Consider the following 13,530-nt stretch of genomic DNA (forward strand, 5'->3'; position numbering starts at 1 on the left):
GTAAAGATTTACAGCCTAGGAAGCCCTATGGGGACAGTTCTACTCTGTTCTATAGGGTCATTATGAGTTGGAATCGACTCGATGGCATACAACAATGACAACATGTTCAAAGCAGGAATTTTTTTTTTTTTTTAATTTTACTGAGTTTTTGATGGAAGTTTATATACAGTAAGTTAGGTTTCCATTTGACAATTTCAGCACAAACCGTTCTGGACATTAGTTATATTTATCACAATGTGTCAACATTCTCTTTGTGTTGTTTGTTCTTTTTCCGGTACTCTAGTTTCCCTGCCCCCTTATCTTCCCATCTTTACTTTAGAGTAATTGTTGACCTTTAGTTCTCATACCGATGGCTTATAAGTAGAACACTGATATTATGGGTAATATCCTTTATTTTGTTGGCCGCTGTGTATTTCGCTAAAGGGTGATAAAGGAATAGGCTTAGTTCTAGGTTTAAAGAGTATTGCAGGGCGATAGTCTCAGAGAGTCCTCTGTTCTCTGCTGTTCTAGTTTGTCTTGCTTTTCTGTTTCAAATAAGAATTTGAGTTCTGGTCCACATTTCCCCCCCATTCTATCTGGAACCACTTATTGTGACTCTGGTCAGAACAGTCAGTGGTGGTAGCTGGGCATCATCTAGTTCTTCTGGTCTTAGGGTAGATGAGGTTGTGGCTCATGGAGACTTGTTTCTTCTCTCAGCTTTTGGTTACCCTCTTACTGTTTTGCACCAGCTGAGTAAAGACCCCATAGTTGTGTCTTAGATGACCTTAAAGCAATATGTTTGATTCTATGGCAAATACAAAGAAGTCATTGCCTTCCAAGAAGGCTTTTTTTTTTTTCCATAAGACAGAAGCATATCAATTTATTCATTGTAAAAGATTTGCGTGAATATTTAAGATTTTAAAAGAAGCTGTGTTGAAAAGGTAAAAATGATGAACAGCTAATGATCCTGATATTAAATGTTTTTAGAATTTGGAAAAAGATGGAAAGATTTTAGGCAAAGCTATATTTTTCAGAGAATATAGGATTTTCTAAACAGAGATGGGGTATATGTAAAGAGAAGTAATTGAGGAGAATTGGAAAGTTGGCAATTATAAGGGATATCTTGTGAAGTAAATTAGTTTGTATTGAGTAGAGGGTTATTATTTTTTTTTAGAGGGTTATTATAGCTCCCTAATTTTTTTAATAGGAGATGTGAATGGGAAGATACATAAGTGGGAATTGTGAGAGTTTTTAAGTCTTGAGTCAAGGTGCTTTGATTTTTTATTCTGTAGATCTCTGTTTTTAACCATGGATCATATGTTCAAATAGAATTGTACCAACAAACCCAGTGAGGACCTAAAATACCCTCACACTCAGCTTCTAATCACTTTCTTTGAGCCCGCTGAAATAAAGACTTCCTAGGGCTCTGCAGAAAATGGACGAAACACTGTTCTAGATAACTGTTAACCATAGGAAGTTTTTGAGTAAGGGTAAAGAATATTACTCATATCATCTGAAAATGGTATTCAAGAAAATAATAATTGGCAGGATAAATTGAATGTAGCCTGGACTAATACAGTACTTGAGATATGGAGCAATAAGGTCCTGAACCCTAGTAGAGGGACAACAAAGAAAAGACTGATGGGAGACAGATTACAAAGGAAGAAATGAAATCACCAAAGCTTTTTGACTGATGAAATATGTAGAAATGAACGAGGAATCAAAGCGAATGGAAGTATCTTGAGTACCCTCTTTGTTAAAGACTCAATGATGGACTCTATGGAGAATACATAGAAGACTTTGCTTTTAAACAGTTATCTATCTAAAGAAACAATTAAAACAGCCAGATCTCTAATTCTTTTGGTATTGCTGTGTTTTGTAGAGACTTAGGGTTTTGTCAGTGCAACTTTGCATACTTTGGAGTTCTGGATAATATTTCATCTCTAAGAAGAGACGGAAAGGAAGTTACTATGGTGTGTGGTAAATTATGATAGGGTAGTACAGGGATCGTAGAGAGCAGAAGAGGAATACCAAACCCAGATTTGGGGGCTAGATAGAAGACTTCTTTGGAAGAAGTGATTGCTAAGAACTGTGTAAGGGAGTCAAAGAAGTTAAATATGATTCACTTGTAGAGTAAGTGGTGAAGGAGAGGAGATGATGCTGGAGAGTTAGTTGGGGGCTAAAGTTAGTAGGGGTCTTGTAGGCCATAGTTCTTCAGACACTATCCATAAGAACAGTAGGGGAATAAAAACACAAACCCATTGCCATCAAGTTGATTCTGAATCACAGAGACCCTATAGGACAGAGTAGGGTTTCAAGGCCGTGATCTTTACGGAAGCAGACTGCCACATCTTAATTCTGCTGAGTGGCTGGTGGGTTCAAACCGCTTCAGACTGCTGACCTATTGATTAGCAGCCAGACACTTAACCACTGTCCCACCAGGGCTCCTTAACAGAGGCATACAGGAGGTTATCTTTTTAATTAAAGTTTTTATTTTGGAAAAAAAACTTAAATTTACAGAAAAGTTGAAGGAATATTACAGTGAACTGCCCTAATATCCTTCATATGGATTTGCCCATTGTTAACATTTTGCTACATTTGGTTTTTTTCTCTCAAAAATGGTGTTTTAAAAGACTACTTTGGAATAGTGTGGGCAGTGAACTGGAGGAAGGCAGGACTGGAGAACCTGCCTTGTTTCAGTAATTTATGAGAGGGCCAATGTAAACTTGTTGCAAAAGTGAATTGAAAAAAAAAAAAAAAAAAGTGAAGAGGTCAAATTTGAAAGCTTTTTGGGAGATAAAATTGGTGATGACTTGGATGTCTGAGAAAAAGTAGAAGAATCAGGCTGGTACTCAGGTTTCTGGTTTGTGCAGTTGAGTGGATAGGTGTGCTATCCCATTCATAGAAGAATACAGGAGAAGAATTTCTGTGGGGGAAATGGTGGGCTTGGTTATGGACAAGTTGAGTTTGTGATACCTTGGGGGTGTTGGAGTAGAGAGGCTGCATACTGTAAAAGTTAATAGCATGTGTTATGGAGTCAGATTCTCCAGAATCCCAACTCTGTCATCTACTAACTGTTCCAGAGTCTTGTGATTTTTCTTCAGTTAGTTGGCCAGTTGATTCCAACTCAGGATGACCCCACGTGTGCAGAGTAGAACTGCTTCATGGGGTTTTCAAGGCTGAGACCTTTTGGAAGCAGATCACGAGGTCTTACTTCCCAGGCACCTCTGGGTAGGTTTGAACCGCCAACCGTTTGGTTAGTAGTCCCACACTTAACCATTTGTACCACCTAGGGACGACTTTTCTTCAGTAGCATTTAGCAACTTGGGTATTCTGAATTTGCCCCAGGGTTTTGCTAGCGTGTGTATTCAGAGGACAATGAGGAAAAGGAGTTGAGAATATTATTAAGAGATTAAAGTGATGGGCCATGGAGTTTACGGAAGAAAATAATAGCAGGATGGTGCTAATAGGGGAAAAGGAAGAGTCAAAGGTTGATGTAGGGTAATGATGTAGTGAAGAAAGCTGTAGAAGGTTGTGATCAGAATATTTTATTTTGATCAAATTGCCAGGATAGTTCTAGTAATGGCAAGGTCTAGAGTGTTGCTGTGGTAGGTAGGTGGTCCCTCAAGTGGGAGTGCATGTGAAGGACAAGGAATTGAGACTAGAGTTTGAGATGAGTTTGTCATAGAGAAATGGTATCACTTCAGATAATGGTAGGATTTGGGATGGTGATTACTGTCCAGATGTATATACCTAGAGCATATTTTTCATGTTTTTACAAAAATGTTTGAGATCAAAGAGAGTATCAAAACCACTGAATTGTTGGAGAAAAGAGAGAATATGTGTAATCCAAGGAACATGTGGTTAAAATTCTTAAATTTTCTTATTAACCAGTCCCCACACATGTGATCGCCATCAGTCTGAATCGACTTATGACAACTGGTAAACTGGTAGTAACCTTCCTTCTGTTTTCTTGTTAAAGCCTCTGTAGTCCGGATTAAAGAGTCAAAGTAATTTGGTTTGGGGGTTAAGGAAGTCATAGTAGTCAAGAATTTTAGTCAAAATTTTGAAGGGGTAGTTAACAAATATGCAGTACATGCTATAGGCTTTTTCTAGTGGAATATATTATTCCATGAAATAAAAATTGTGCTTAAAAAATTTCCACTCCTGCGATTGAATTGAATTGCTATCCCCCCCAACCCCCCCAAAAAAGTCCAGTTGCCACTGAGTTGATTCTTACTCATGGAGACCCCGTGTGTTAGACTGGTTAAATAAATTATGTAAGAATTTTAGGTACTGACCCTGGTGGCTTAGTGGTTAAGAGCTACGGCTGCTAACCAAAAGGTCAGCAGTTCAGATTCACCAGGCGCTCCTTGTAAACTGTATGGGGTAGTTTTACTCTGTCCTGTAGGGTCGCTATGAGATGGAATTGACTGGAGGGCAACAGGTTTGGTTTTTTTTTTTTTTTTTTTGCTGTGTGCTGTGGAGCCCCTTCTGACTCATAGCAACCCTATAGGGATTCCTAGGCTGTAATCGTTACAGCAGTGGATTCTCCTGTGGAGCCACTGATGGATTCGAGCTACCAACTGTTTAGCAGCTGAGTACTCGTTGCGCCACCAGGGCTCCTTTAAATACTATTAAGTACTGTTAAATATGAAGGAGGGTAGAAGAGTTGTCTGTGGGGAAATTAATATCATCTAAGATTCGTTTTGTCACTTGCTAATTGTGTGGAATTGGGCAGGTACTTAATGGGTTCTTTTCAGTGTTAATTACAAGTATATCTTAAACTTCAGTTGATTCAGGCAACTCAGTTATTTTGTTGTGGTCTTTTGGTAGAAAAGGACTAGCTAAATGAAGTCTGTAAAAGTTTCCGAACTTAAGTCAGATGATTTAATTTTTCTCACTAAATCTTTTTCTTTCTAAAGAAGTTGTCTAATGGGTAGAAAAATAAGATAGCAGATGGAGGTTTTACCTCTTTGTGAAACTGATGCCCCTTGAAATTAGGAACATTGAAGGGAAAAGGAAGAGAGACGAAACACACAAACTGGATAAGCACAATTGGAAGTTATCATTGTTCCTGGGTCTTTTTATATCAGTTTCTCTGTGGTTAATTTTTTAATGGAAGACTATTCATTTATTTACAATTTGTACTTAGCAATGACTTTAAAACACATAAGGGCTTTTATTAAACATCTAAAGCCAGACTTTTATTGGGACATACTTTCAGAATCTTTGCAAGCCTGCATAGAACCTTAACAGCTTCAGGGAATGGTTAATGTTGCATCCACACTTTGTGTCTTTCTTTCTCCCAATATGAAGGCATGGAATAATTACATTCAGATTAACGTCATGCCTGTGTTTGAACTGCAGTGTTGTTATAGATGGTTTTTTTTCAAGGGGCTATTTGCAGGTCTTTTCAGTTCTTAGTATTACTATAAAAACAAATGATAAAATACGAGACAAGTTTTTTAAATAGAAAATTGTAGAACTCATGCAATTCAGATGAATAGCATGAATTTAATGTTTGTGCTTAAACTAGACCTGATCACAGTGTGAATATGACGTTGACTCCTTTGAGGGTGTTTTGGGTTTGATGTGCTTACAGTACCAGCTTTTCTTACCACCTTTCTCTGCTTCATCTGTGACGAAACCTTTCTTTCTGTAGCCTGTTTGGCCCTAACCCATCAATTGCATATTAGATTGCTTTTTGTTTCTAATAGCCCACAGCAATTAATACAGTAGTAGTGCTGTTACTGCTTCTGAAATCAAGTGGCAGTACTTGATACAGGTGGTCATCCAGATGATTGAAAATATGCCCATATTACATGTTTTTATGTTAACATTGAAATGAAAACACGAAACATAGAAGTTTTTATAGAGGACTTGAGGACACTTAAGAAACATCATAAATTATACTTTGAGAAACACTATCATACGTTACAATTTTTGCGCACACTTTCCATAATAGTGTTACAGTGATGAGGCGTTTGCTAACGTGGAGTATTAGAAGCTTGAAGTACACAAAGAGTTTCAGGATTTAGAATGTGTTTCCTTTCTTAAAAAAAAAAAAAAGGCATACTGCCTCATTTTGAGGGCGTGCCCAATTTCTTTTGAAACTGGCTGTATTTTCCTTAATATTTAGATTTACCTTTCTCCTTAATCCTTACTAAATCTTCATTAAAAATATTTTTTAATTGTAAAAGCAGTACATGTACATGGTAAAGAAATTCAAACAGTATAGAACTTTATCCCCAGTTCTCCTTCCCAGAGTTAACCAGTTTCACAACTTCTTTTGTTCTTTCGATGATTTCTTCCTGTCACCAGTATAGGTGTACTGTACTTCTTTTTCTTGCTACCAGTTTCGGTGGTTCTTTACTCCATGATATGATGAATTTGGTTTCCATAATGAGAAGTACTTGTGTTCACATGGTTCAGAGTTCATTTGGATCCTTAGGGATCCAAGGCTAATGAGTACCCAAAACTTTCTTAACTTTGTGTCCAGGCTAAATGCATGAGTTAACGGTATCTTGGTCAAGAGAAAACAAATGTGGAAAAAAACTTGGTGATGAGTTGTATAATTTCATATAAAATACACAGTTAATTTAGATGGATCTCTTTCTGTAAGTGCTCACGTTATGTTAATGAAGAAAGTAGCTTCCTTGACACTACTTATACTTTTCAGTCATTGTCCATTTTTGCTGCCTCAAGGTGAAGATGTGGAAAAAGTTTTGGATGAATGGAAAGAGTATAAAATGGGAGTACCAACATATGGTGCGATTATTCTTGATGAGACACTTGAAAATGTGAGTGAAATAACATAAAGGATTTTTTTGTGAAATGGTAGTCAGCTATTAATTTTTATCTTAGTAACAAATGCATTTTTTTTGAACTGCGGTTTGAAAATATACTGAGGTTTTAGTGCTAAAAGGCCAAATTCTTAACATGTTTAGCTTGTCTGTTTTCTGGGTCTTGGAATTTTATTCTTGGTTTGCAGTGTGACTTAGTGCAAGGAAATGTCATTTCATTTTGGAAGAAATATTTTTAAAATGTGCAGAATACCTTCCCTCACACTAATGGTAGCACATATATTGACTCATAGAAGATACTTAAACCAACTACTGTATAAAATTATTGGTCATAAGTTACTTTAAGTAAGGAAAAAAACACCTTTAATTTAGAAAGGAGCCTGGGAAAGGAGGGCAAGTTTTAGTTTTATCTCTGCTTTTTTGTAGGTACTACTGGTTCAGGGATATCTAGCAAAATCGGGCTGGGGATTTCCGAAAGGAAAAGTAAATAAAGAAGAAGCTCCTCATGATTGTGCTGCTAGAGAGGTAAGCTCCCGCACTCTGAAACCGTGTAACATTTGGTTGTTACGATCTGAGTGTGGTTTTTTTTAAGCCGTATGGACTTATATGTGTGGACAGTCTAGCCCTTTTTCCAGAACTTGACTGCATGATGAAGTAACTTACCTTTTATGTGTTTTTATAACTTGGTTCTCTTTTCCATATCTCCCTCATTTTTTCTTGCCCTATCCATTTTCTTTTTTTTTAATATGTATGTCTTTTTATGATGGTATCTTTTCCATCTTTATGTTTAGAATTGATTTTGTATTTTGCAACTTTGCTGAAGTCACTTATTTCTAGTAGTGTTTTTGTAGATTCCAGTGGATTTTGTACATAGATGATCGTGTTTGTGAATAAGGACAGTTTTACACCTTCCTTTTTCATCTGGGTGGTTTTATCTCTTTTTCTTGCCTTACCGTACTGGCTAGATCCACCAGTACCATGTTGAATAGAAGTGGTGAGAGTGAATATCCTTGCCTTGTTCCAGATCTTAGGGGGAAAGTTTTTATAGTCTTTTACCATTAGATATGCCGTTAGCTAAAATGTTTCTGGTTTTGGTATTAGGGTAATGTTGCCCTCATAGGATGAGTTGGGAAGTGTTCCTTCTCATCAATTTCTGGAAGAGTTTGTGTAGAATTGTTACTGTTTTTTCCTTAAATGTTTGGTACAATTTACCAATGAATCCATCTGGGCCTGGAGTTTTCTTTGTGGGAAGGTTTTTAAATAAAAAATTAAAGATGTTTAAATAGATATAGTACCATATAGATTATCTGTTTCTTCTTGAGTACACTTTGGTTTGTGTCCTTCAGAGAATATATCCATTTCATCATAAAGTTATCAAATTTGTTGGCATAAAGTTCATGATATTCCCTCCTCCTCTTAGTATCTGTCTAATCTGTGGCATCTTTCCTGAGACTGGTAATTTGTGTCTTCTCTCTAAAGAGTCTAAATTTTTATCAATTTCATTTACCTTCTAAAAGAACAAACTTCTAGTTTCATAGATCTTTCTCTGTTTTTTTCTTCTTCATATTTCATTGATTTCCACACTGATCTTTTATTTCTTTTCTTTTGCTTATTTGGGTTTAATTTGTTCTTCATCTGGTTTCTTAAGGTAGAAGCCGAGGCCATTGATTCGAGACCTCTCTTTTCTGATTTGAAGAGTACTGGACACTTATTTTGTAGACTGTCCCTCAATTTGGGCTTATCTTAAATTTCCTCATCCATAAATTTAAGTTATGCATTTTTGGAAGAATACGACAGAAATGTACCATTCAAAGTGCATCATGAGGAGACATATGATGTCACTATGTCTCATTACTGTTGATAACTTTCATTACTTGGTTAAGGAGGGATATACCTGCTGGGTTTCTCTACTGGAAAGCAACTTTTTTGTTCATCGTAATTAATTAGTGTCTTTTGGAGAGACATTTTGGAACTATAATATCTTTTTCTCATCATACTTTATATTATCTCATTTAATTTGCCTAATAAGCCTGTAGAAATAGAAGTATTGATTTTCAATTTATAGTTTTAAAAAACAGGCTCTGGGAATTAAGTGACTTGTTGAAGGTCAGGATTAGCATTTGGGTCTAGCCATAAAGTCAGTTGTTTGCACTGTGCCACCCCAAAAATGATCTAAGCAGTTACAAAATTGAGAAAGAAAAAGTATAAATTACATTCTAAACATTATATTTCATTCTATGTCAATTGGTATTTACTTTTGATATTAATATGTGAATATAGACCCCTGGTGGTACAATGGTTAAGAACTTGGCTGCTAATCAAAAGGTCAGCAGTTCGAATCGATCAGTTGCTCTTTGGAAACCCTAGGGGGGCATTTCTACTCTGTCCTGTAGGGTCACTAAGAGCTGGAACTGACTTGGTGGCATATAAGAACAACAACATGTGAATACAGGTAATTACTAATTCAATCAGCATGTCTTTTTTTTCCGTAGTGCACTGTATCAGCTAACGTGCGACGTGTTTTACTTATTGCCTATTGCCTCTCTTTGCCACTACATTATAAAGCCACCAGTTGCTGTAGAGTTTGATTCTGACTCCTGTGTGTCAGAGTTGAACTGTGTTCCATAGGGTTTTCAGTGGCTGATTTTTGGGAAGTAGATCACCAGGCCATTCTTTCGAGGTACCTCTGGGTGGACTTGAACCTCAAAAGTTACAGCCTAGGGACTCCTCACACTACATTGTAGGCACCTTGAAAACAGAGATTGTAATATGTTTTGTCTACTGCTGAATCCCCACCACTTTTAGTTCTAACAGCAACTCTATGAGATTGTTAACTCCATCTGATAGGTCAGTTTAGTGACATGTGTGAGGTCTCGTGGTTAGCAGAATTAGGGATGCAAACCCTGGTAGTATGGCTCTGGAGTTCATGTTCTTAATCGCTAAATAGAGGCACCCAAGAAATATTTGTGAATATACGTGTATTTCTCCGTGTACGCGTGCACACACATACACATGGAAACAGAAGAAATCTGTGATTTTTAAGTATATTTTTTAACTAACATTCGATCATTGTGATTTTTTCCCCGTTTTAGAGTTTTTGTTTTGCCCTGAAGGTAAAACAGGCATTCTTAGATTATTCCTTTCATAATAAGAATTAATCCGAATTGCAAAAACTTTTTATTCTAAATAGCATCTTTTTAGATGATAAAGGAATTTTGCAGGAAAGTCTCAGCTTTCATTTATATAGATTTTGGGATCAAAATCTTTAAAAGCAAGTCTTTTGACTTCTTTTTCTGATTTTAAATTTCTGTGTCAAAAAAGAGAAAAGCTTTGGGTTTAAGATGAAATGTTGCTATTTTTGAGTGATGATGAAGTACTGAACTAGTGATCCTAGAATTGCAATACATCTTTCTGCCACTTGGTGGTACTGCAGTACGATAGAAACGGCACTGCCTGAGAATGGGGAAAACAACTAGTATTAAGGCTTAGTTGGGGGGGAAAAAAAGACTTATTCCATTCTTTTGTGTTAATACCTTACTGTTCCTTTTAATTTTCACTGTATTGACATATGAGGAGAGGTATTGTTTTAATTTTTTAGCTGCCAATTAGACTTAGGCTGATGACTTGAACATTTTCTTTTCCTTTGCTTTTAAGTTATGTAGTTTTACCTTACCCATGGGCGTTTTTCTCTTATTTAAAGTGGCTAACGTTTTTGTTCATTATAGCATCCTCAGAGTTACATTAATGTTATAGTTTCACTAAACATGGCAATCCAGAGGTGTTTTTGTTAAGTACTAGCAGAATTCGACTCATCCTTTGTATGTGGGCTTAGCCAAAAGAAGCAGTGCAAGCAAGCAGGCTTCTCAGGGACAAGGTATAAGGGCCATCTTAACTGCAGTAATTTCCAGTCTTTTTGACCTTCTTTTTCACCTTTGTTAAAACTTAATTATTAATGGATAATATTATTCAGTGAAGTAGATTTTGGACAGGGATGTAAAAAATGTTTTCTAGGTATTGTTTAAAGCGAAGCCAAACCCGTTGCCGTTGAGTCAATTCTGATTCATAGTGACCCTGTAGGATAGAGTGGAACTGCCCCATGGGGTTTCCAAGGAGTAGGAAGTAAATTTGAACTGCTCTTCTTTTGGTTAGCAGGTGAGCGCTTAACCACTGAGCCACGAGAACTCTAAGCATGTGTTAGTATAACCTTATTGTCATTTGGTAAATCATGTATGATAGGGATTTTGCAGTGTAGAGCACTGTCTTGGCAATTCATCCCTGGGTTCGAGGTTTCATATTATTGCTTATTATTTGGCAAAACAATGTATTATAGGAATGAAGCTGACTGATATACACTTACGATTAATCTTGATAAAATTTGGACAAAGGCACTATTAGTTGATTCAGTCTTCCTCTTCCTGCGGACTTTTAGGATGTAGATTATAGTCAAAGGATTTTATTGTTTGTCTATGCTGGTGCTCTTTGGGTAGCACTTTTTTTTGTTTTTTTGTCAATCTATCTTGTTAACGGTCTTCCTCTTTTCTTTAAATTGTGTTTTAGATGAAGGTTTACAGAGCAAATTAATTTCTCATTAAGTGATTAATACCCCATGACATGTTAACACTCTCCCCTTGTCGACCTTGGGTTCCCTGTTACCAGCTTTCCTCTCCCCTCCTGCCTTCGTGTCCTCGCTCCTAGGCTAGTGTGCTCCTTTAGTCTTGTTTTGTTTATGGGCCTGTCTAAACTTTGGTTGAAGGGTGAACCTCAGGAGTGACTTCAGTACTGAGTTAAAAGGGTGTTTGGGGCCACAGTCTTGGGTTTTTCCAGTCTCCATTAGACTAGTAAGCCTGGTCTTTTTTTGTGAGTTAGAGTTTTGTTCTGCATTTTTCTCCACCTCTGTCTGGGGCCTTCTATTATGATCCCTGTCAGAGCAGTCAGTGATGGTAGCCAGGTACCATCTAGTTGTGCTGGACTCATTGTGGTAGAGGCTGTGGTAGTTGTGACCCATTAGTCCTTTGGACTAATCTTTCCCTTGTGTCTTTGGTTTTCCTCATTCTCCGTTGCCCCAGACAGGGTGGGACCAGTGGAGTATCTTAGATGGCAGCTCACAAGATTTTAAGACCTCAGACACTTGGGTAGCACATTTTTTTTATCTTGAGTGGGAATTTTTATCTGCGATTGTTTGTGAAGTTAATGCTGTTCCGTATGACAGAAGAATTAACAGTGTATTAAAGGAATGGATTTGGTTCACACAACATGTGATATTATAATTTCTGTCCTTGGTGTCCGAACATGTAAGTGAGCTATTGAAACTTCTCCCTGGTAAGTATTTAATGAGAGTGAATACCTAATTTTAGAGGCAGATCTATCTTTAGATAGATCTTCTAAGAATGAGGTTATGTTCCTGTTGCTTTTAATTACATTTGTTCCAAGTTTGGTTGTAGGGTGTTTGAATCTGCCTGTGCTAGTATTGTTGGCCTGTTTCATTTTGCCCTACATTGTACTGCTTCCTTCCATATAATTCCTCGGTTGTAGCCATTTCCAGATATTTAAATGGAATACTTTTCTTATTTAGATGGAAAACTATTTATGGTTCGAGTACTAGGTGAAGTGTAAACAGCAGAATAGGATAATGCCTGTGACATCCTTCATAAGGTGCTGCTGCACCTCAACATACAAACACTTCTAACCCAGGCTGAGGTAGGCACCTTCACTCTACTCTCATAGCACCCACCTACTGCTTAGAATGTAGGATATCATATTACAATTACTTTTTCCTCTTTAGGCTGAGCTTCTTAAAGATTAGTGACTGCTTTATTCATTTCTGAATCTATTGCCTAGGATAGTACCTGTTCCTTGTTAAGTGCTCGGTGTATGTTTGAGTGAATACATTAAAAATATATATATATATATATATATTAGTTATGTAAGACTCTTTAAAAAGTTGTATTAGTATTGAAATAATTGGAAGTATAGAGAAAAATAGTAAGAATAATACAAAGACTTCTGTACCCAGATTGACCAGTTAACATTTTAACACATTTGCCTTATTACACTTGATACATGTATATGTGTATGTTTTCTGTTTTTGCTTAATTAATAGTAAACAGTTCTTCAGTCTTTATTCAATATTTATTTTATTAACCGTTTATTCCGTTAGGTACTATTTGTAACACAAAGATAATAGATTCTGCCCACCAGAAACTTAGATTACACAATTTACTTTTGGCGTAGTTTCTATGATTATATACATCTTAATGAGGACTTTTATTTCTGATTATAAAGTATTATTCAAAGAAGAGAGCTAAAGAGAGTAACTGTAAAAGTAGAAGTAAGACCCTTATGTAATCTATTTCTGAAATTTTTTTGTTGGAGCATAAGTACATAAGGTGCATTAATCTTAATGGAAATGGAATGCATAAAGATAAATATCTTAGGTATTGATGAGCGGAAATGGACTGGAATTGGCCATTTTGAATTGGACAGTCATATGGTCTACTTTACCAGGAATGACAAAGAGGAATGGTGTTGCATTCGTCCTCAAAAAGAATATTACAAGATCTATCCTGAAGTACAGTGCTGTCGGTGATAGGATAATACCCATATGCCTAAAGGCAGACCAGTTAATATGACTGTTACTCAAATTTATTCACCAACCACTAATGCCAAAGGTGAAAAAATTGAAGATTTTTACCAACTTCTGCAGTTTGAAATTGATCAAACATGCAATCAAGTCTCATTGATAATT

The 13,530-nt window shown here is 36.5% G+C and overlaps 1 protein-coding gene across 2 annotated transcripts in view; it reads left to right on the plus strand.

Moving 5' to 3' along the window:
* The window catches only part of DCP2 (decapping mRNA 2), a 61,679-nt gene that overhangs the window by 15,236 nt on the left and 32,913 nt on the right, over window positions 1-13,530 (plus strand). For both annotated transcript variants that reach the window (XM_049872289.1, XM_049872299.1), the window contains 2 exons: window positions 6,655-6,782; window positions 7,212-7,310. In XM_049872289.1, the coding sequence (XP_049728246.1) occupies window positions 6,655-6,782; window positions 7,212-7,310 (227 nt within the window). The remainder of the gene's footprint in view (window positions 1-6,654; window positions 6,783-7,211; window positions 7,311-13,530) is intronic.

Source organism: Elephas maximus, chromosome 2 (genome assembly GCF_024166365.1).
Source record: "Elephas maximus indicus isolate mEleMax1 chromosome 2, mEleMax1 primary haplotype, whole genome shotgun sequence".
In the NCBI taxonomy this organism is placed as follows: domain Eukaryota; kingdom Metazoa; phylum Chordata; class Mammalia; order Proboscidea; family Elephantidae; genus Elephas; species Elephas maximus.